Source organism: Poecilia latipinna, unplaced genomic scaffold, assembly GCF_001443285.1.
Source record: "Poecilia latipinna isolate Pla-1442-1.1 unplaced genomic scaffold, P_latipinna-1.0 Scaffold3302, whole genome shotgun sequence".
NCBI lineage: Eukaryota > Metazoa > Chordata > Actinopteri > Cyprinodontiformes > Poeciliidae > Poecilia > Poecilia latipinna.
This window is the reverse complement of record NW_015115918.1, coordinates 1-7,057: the sequence shown is the minus strand read 5'-3', so window position 1 is coordinate 7,057 and position 7,057 is coordinate 1. Positions and strand designations below refer to the sequence as shown.

The following is a 7,057-nucleotide window of genomic DNA, read 5'->3' as shown; positions in this document are numbered from 1 at the left end:
ACAAATACGATCAGGATACCTGACATCGCCTGTACAGATTCCCCACTGACAGTAGAGAACCATTCTTATTTGAGTTCTGTCGCAAAAACTTTGATTGTGTAGATTGTGGTCTGCTAGTCCACAATCTACATTAACATGTGTATACTACTTTAGCTTTTGTTTGTGAGACGGTCAAGCACGTGGTAGCTGCGCAGTGACGTCAAATGGGCATTAGCCAATGAAACGCGGACCCTGTGGTAAGGTCCATTACTTCCGTAAACAGAGCGCTGCTGTGTGACGTCAACATTCTTCGTCTGCGCATGCGGGTCACCTTGGGGACGTCACACACAAGTCTCGTTGCGATTGGTAGTATGAACGAAAAAATATCTGATTTCAGCAAAAATATGGATTTGGCATCGAGACCTGCGGTGTGAATATCGCTTACTACTTCCGTAAACAATGCGCTGGGTGAGTGATGTCAACGTTCTTCTTCTGCCATCCGGGTTCTCTTTAAGGACGTAAACGTTTCACACAGAAGTCTCATTGCGGTAATTTGAAGTATGAACGACCACACAAAAAAACAAACATCGGATTTCATCCAAAAATTTTAATTGTACGACTCTTGGGGCCATTGTAGATTAAAAAAAAGGATGAGTAAATTTTTGCCAAAAGCACAGAAATTTTCAAAAAACTGATATTTCTGATGTCCAAAAGTCAAAAATTTGCTAGAATAAAATAAGAAATTTTGCTATTATTAATCTCAGAAAAATTCATTTGTAAAAGACAAAAATGTTTGACTACTATTTTCTAGAAAATTTCTGAATTTTTTCTGGTAAATGTTCAACTTTTCAAACCTGAGCTTTTCTTATTTTTCTCAAAAATTTCTGAGATTCATTTCCAAATCCTTGAGTTTTTTCCTCTTTTTTTTCCCTGTCTTCAATGGCCCTAATATAGAGTTGACCATTAAGACCTTCTGTGTGAACATTGCTTCACAGCCATATTTTTCATTTGTTCATCCTTGGGGTACATATTGTTTTGTTTCCATAGGGGACTGTTGGCTCCTAGCAGCCATCGCCTCATTAACTCTGAAGAAAGAAGCTCTGGCTCGAGTTGTTCCCCACGATCAAGACTTCGACCATGGATACGCCGGCATTTTTCACTTCCAGGTACACAACTGTTTGACTCCTGACAGGAGAGACTGAATTTTATGTGTTTTAAATGCCATGATACTTTTATTTTACAAAAGCTTCAAGGGAAAAGGTGGATGAGAATATAGTTTAATTTATGCATTAACTTTTAATTTTTCCTCCTATAAGCCAGTTAGCCAATACACAAATATGTTGATCAATGTCCAACTTACTAGTAGTTAAAAACAACTCTGAGTAGGTGGGGTTTTGGTCTTGATTTCATGGAACTCGATATTCTTCAGGTGATAAAAGGCTGACTTTGAAACTGTCTTTATGTGTGTCTCAAGGTTCAGGTCAGAGTCCATCACCAGATTTGGGGCCTGATCACTACTTTCTCAATCAAATAAAGTAGCCTGATATTTTCTGTAGAGCCAAAACTTGAAAGGGATTTTCACGGCAGTGCATTAGGGGCACTGTAGATAGAAAAAAAGGATTAAATTTCCTAGTACTCCATCGTAGATTTTGCATGTTTGATGTATTAAAATAGGCATTTATTTTTCAGTTTCCTTTGGGCTCAGATGAATACCTTTATTTTCAGTAATAAGAACAGAATTTGGAGTCACTTTGTTTCAAAACTCTTGCTATATATAGCCAAGTATAAGAAAGAATAAAAGCTGATTTGGGTGTAGTAAAGTTGACTTTTAAGTAAAAATCTCTTGGTTTTACCTTTTGTTAAAACTTGGTTATAAAAACACAAATATTTTATGTTGAACTTACAAATTGAAAGTATCCATCTGAATCTACGGGCCAAATTTCTGTCATTTTTTAATTGTAGTTGGGGGCCGCACAAAATCAGTCCAAGGACCACAAGTGGCCCCTGGGCCTCCCTTTTAACACCCCTGTTCTAATTGTAATAACTGGAGCTGTGCCCTGACTTTATCCTGAAAGATAACAGCTTAAGTTTTGTTTTTGTCCAGCTGGAGAAAGCTATGGCACCACTACACATTTTTCTGTTCTAAGCGTTTGGATGGATAGAGCCCAAAGGGGAAATAATTACTTTATATATATATTTACAGTGTTTTTACAATGAAGGGAGACCAGATTGAATTATTTTATGATGCGTTCTGTTTTATAAGTTCTGGCAACATAACAAATGGCTGGACGTGGTGGTGGACGACCGGCTGCCGACGGTGAGAAACCGGCTCATCATGCTTCACTCTGCCTCCAACGACGAGTTCTGGAGCGCCCTGCTGGAGAAAGCCTACGCCAAGTAAGCAACGCCGACAGCAGATCTCACTAGCTGCGTTTCCATTAACCATACAATTGCGCAAAATAAAAGAACAAAAATAAATTCGCTTAATGGAAACTCGCTAATTCCGAAAATAAAACTGACGTTTTTCGACAAGAAGTTTTGTCGTTGGGATGAAGCGGTTTTTCAGCCATATGGAAACACTTTTTTTCCCGCGTCACGCGAGTCACGTGACCAACTACTGGCGGAAACCCACGAAGAAGATGACAGGAAGTAATAGGAGAATGTTTTTTTGTTGTTTTTTCGGACAGTGTGCAGGTAGTTCCACCAGAGCTCTTGCAGCATTGCACAGTTCATTAAAAGTTGTCTTTAATCCATATCTCAGACTCTTTCGTAAATTTACGGACTATAATCCCACCAAGAGCCTCATACGTTGACGCTAGACGCCAACGTCTCTTCTGATTGGCTGATAGATTATGCTAGCCATGTGCTAGCGCCTTGGCTGAACTATGAATAAATCTCATGTAAATGTTTGCATCAATCGCTGTCATGATTTTTTAATAACTTATTGCGTGAATAACTTTATTCACATGTGAATTTAATTTAATTCCGTATATATCGGAAACACTGCAATTGCGAAATTGTGTTTTTCTTTTCGACATTAGCAGAATGGCGGACATTTGTAATGAAAACGCAACTACTGACTGGAATAAAGTTGCAGCTGTAGGGAGTTTCATTACTTAATCCAGTTTTCTTTATGGTTTATGTTAGAGTTAACGGCAGCTATGAGTCCCTAAAAGGCGGCAGCACCATGGAGGCCATGGAGGACTTCACTGGGGGAGTTGGAGAGATGTATGAAACCAAGAGCGCCCCAGATAACCTGTTCACAATCATGAAGAAGGCCTTGGACAGAGGATCCATGATGGGATGCTCCATTGATGTAAGAGTACATCATCAAAACATTATGTGTTAATGAATGTCTTTTATGATGATGAAGCTCAGCTTTCTGGTTCAAACATGTCTGAATTCTTTGATTTGTATTTTTATCTTTTTGTCCAGATCACCAGCTCAGCAGAGTCTGAAGCCAAGACCAGCACAGGCCTGGTGAAAGGTCATGCATACTCCATTACCGGCCTGGAAGAGGTAAGACTACTCACCAGATCATATATTCTAAATAGGTTTTTAGTACTAATGTACATGATTATCAAACTAGACATCCAAGTGAAGATGTCGATCTTAACGCTTACCAAAAAACATATAGGAGACAGATCAGACGAATGAATTTCAAAGAGCTTAAAAAAGGCATTTACAAGGAAAACAACTAAACTGAAAGATTCTTCATATTACATTATCATATTATGTTTTTCTATATATGTGTTGCTTGACATATTGAAGTCTATCTTCTGCCAAATTATTGAGCTAAAAAAAAACAAAATATATTTATTTTTAATCTATTATATGCATCAGATTGATGCAATTGTCCTTATACCTCTTCAGCTTTCCATTATTTCAAGAACCACTGATTATTCATGTAACTTCTTAGAAAAAAAGCTTTTTTAGAAATGATTATTGACACTGACATTAGCGTTTGGGACGACTGTCCTGCTTTGAGATGCTATTTTAGGCTTGAATAGCTTCACTGACTCCTGTTAGCACGTCTTGAACACAACAATAGTATTTTCTAGCGTCCCATCAGTTTTTTAAGCAAAAATTAACCCAGTGGGTCAAGAGAAGCAGCGTTGTCGTCCATCCCTGTTTGAGGTGTGCGGCAGATTTACAGGCCTACCAGAAACACACAACTATAAAGGCTCCAGAGCGATTAATGTTTTTAAAATGTTCATGTAATTACAATGTTTATTGTGTTAAAATCAATGTAATTAATTAATCAAAAGTGACGTATAAAATGACGTAATAGTACTTTCCACTTCCACCTGCCTTGTTGACATCAGTTCACAGAAAGTTTGAACTCAGATCAACTTCAGTTCATGTTGAAGAGAAACTCTGTTTGTTTGAATGCTCCAGTGATGCCAGTTACTAATAAAGTAAACAGCGTTAAATTTTAAACAATCTTCATTCTGTCACCTGATCTGAACTTTTCAGAGAAATCTACCTTTAACTTGTCGTACTATGTTGGACTATGTAAAGCTAAGCCGGGGGAAATCACAACTAAAATCTTATTTTGCTTTTCAGGTGAATTTCCGAGGCCAGAAAGTGAAGTTGATTCGAATCAGAAACCCATGGGGTCAAGTCGAGTGGAACGGGCGCTGGAGTGACAAGTAAGAGGAAAAGACTGACCTATTCTGACTTTCAAAATAAAAGACTTACATTATTATGACATGTAAAGCCCAGTTTAGATTTTTTTTTTTACATTTTTAACCTTTTATTCACACAATTTTTCCTCATCTTTCCATAAATCACATGAATCAGCAGAATCAATCATATTGCACAGTTAAGACTTTCTGCATATCAAGAATGTTCCGGTTCCAGTCTGAATGTTCCGGTTCCAGTCTGAATGTTCCGGTTCCAGTCTGAATGTTCCGGTTCCTGTCTGAATGTTCCGGTTCCTGTCTGAATGTTCCGGTTCCTGTCTGTTTCAGTTCCAAAGAGTGGGATCATGTCGACAAAGCAGAAAAGACACGAATCCTGCAGAATTCAACTGATGACGGTGAATTTTGGTGAGACCTCAGCCTTATTTTTTTTATTTTATCTGATGAAAATTAAAGAATCAAAAATAAAAAAACAAACAAAACAAGAATGCATGTATATTTACATACAATGCACACACAAAAAACAGTTTTCCAACATACGGTAATCATTTTAGCTGCTGTCCTTGTTTGAAAAGGAAAAAGAAGTTTACAGTTTTTTAACTGTTATTCTTCAGTGTAGCTTAAATCAAAATACATGCGGCAGTTTATATCAATATCTTAAGTAAAAACACAATTTTAAACTATATATGTGCATTTTTTTAAATATATGTATCTGAATCATTTGCATAATAAGAATATTGCATATTATTTTACTGTTTATGTCTATGTTTCATCTTCCATTTAACTGTTAGAAATATAATTTTATACCCTTTTTCAATATATTTATGCTTATGCATTGTTTCATGTCTTTAGCCAAACTCACTCCACAACTCGATATACACATGCTTTTTCATTGTCTTTTTATTTTTTTAAATTCATATATGCCCCTAAATTGTGCCCTTGTATTCATGCCAAACATCAGCCAAAAATAACTGAATCACAATTATCACAAAATAAAAACAATAAAAGCACGGACCCATCAGAGAAGTTAAGGTTGTATTTCATAAACTCTTCCACATGCAGAAGCCACAGAGAAACGGTTTTATTTGTGTGGTTTTAACTCCAGGATGGAGTTTGAGGACTTCAAGAGGAACTATGACAAGGTGGAGATCTGCAACATGAGCCCCGACGCCCTGGATGACACCACCAAGCGCCACTGGGAGGTCAACGTTTTCGAGGGCAACTGGATCCGCGGCTCCACCGCCGGAGGCTGCAGGAACTACATCGGTGAGACTTTTCATCTGGAGCAGAAGTCTGCGACCGTTACAGCCCAGAGAGACATTTTTACCTCAGTTCACCTGAATTAACTCAGTTAGAGCCACTAATTTCACATGAAGGTTTGAGAAAAGACAACTTGTAATGTTTGGTAAATAGCTACTGTGAGAATTTTGTAATTTTTAAAGAACCACCATTTTATTTCAATCAAAATGTACAAAATTATAATTAATTTACAAAAAGAGGACAAATGCATTTTCTTATATTGAATTTGGATATTTGTGCAAAATGTTTAAAAGGATAAAGTTCACAGTTTCCAAGTCATGGCAAGAAAAATACATCTAGACCATAAAACTGGTACTTTTTGCAACATTTTGTGCTTTAAATTAAATGCAAATGTTACTATAAAAACAAAAACTACTAAAACATGCATTTGTAATTATTTTGAGAATTAAAAACATTATCCAGTGTTATTTGGAGTCATTGTGTCAGATCTACTGCAGACAGCAGAACATGCACTGTAAAAACATAAAATCTTAAAGTATTTTTGTCTAGTTTCTGGTGCAAATATCTTATTTCTTAGCACACTTGAAAAAAGACAAAACTAACTTTGAAGCAACCAGATATATGAGCTTGCTTAGGTGTAAATAAGTCCTTAATATTGATGAAAAAGTGCTCGGTTTTTCTCCAGAACTGTCTCTTTTGTCTTTAAGTGATGCTGCAATTCGTTTCTCTTACGAACCGTTTTACGTCAACGTCTGTGTTGTGCAGACACGTTTTGGACCAACCCTCAGTTCAAGCTGCAGCTGGAGGACGCTGATGATGACGATGACGTCTGCAGCGTGGTGATTGCTCTCATGCAGAAGAACAGGCGGAAGCTCAGGAAGGAAGGCCTGGACCTGGAAACCATCGGCTTTGCAGTGTATGAGGTCAGAAAGTGAAATAAAAAAAAAATAATAATTACAATATTACATTAGACCAATAAAAATGTATTTTTAAAAACAGAAATGTGAGCTTAGAGCAGCAGCAGCTTTTTAGGATTTAAAGTGACAAGACGCCTTTAAGAAGCTCACTCTGGAAGGCAGAACTCATTATCTAACCCAGTGGTTCCCAAACTTTTTCTTCTGCGCCCCCCCAGTGGTTTCCAAACATTTTCTGCGCCGCCCTATGGATTACAAATG

The 7,057-nt window shown here is 37.3% G+C and overlaps 1 protein-coding gene across 1 annotated transcript in view; it reads left to right on the top strand.

Annotated features, from left to right (window-relative positions):
• Positions 1–6,842, top strand: part of LOC106940625 (calpain-9-like) — a 12,933-nt gene extending 6,091 nt beyond the window's left edge. The window contains exons 3-10 of the mRNA XM_015023409.1: positions 1,027–1,145; positions 2,243–2,376; positions 3,127–3,295; positions 3,415–3,498; positions 4,546–4,631; positions 4,953–5,030; positions 5,728–5,888; positions 6,648–6,842. Of these exons, the coding sequence (XP_014878895.1) occupies positions 1,027–1,145; positions 2,243–2,376; positions 3,127–3,295; positions 3,415–3,498; positions 4,546–4,631; positions 4,953–5,030; positions 5,728–5,888; positions 6,648–6,817 (1,001 nt within the window). The 3' untranslated portion in view covers positions 6,818–6,842. The remainder of the gene's footprint in view (positions 1–1,026; positions 1,146–2,242; positions 2,377–3,126; positions 3,296–3,414; positions 3,499–4,545; positions 4,632–4,952; positions 5,031–5,727; positions 5,889–6,647) is intronic.
• The last annotated feature ends 215 nt before the right edge of the window (positions 6,843–7,057 follow it).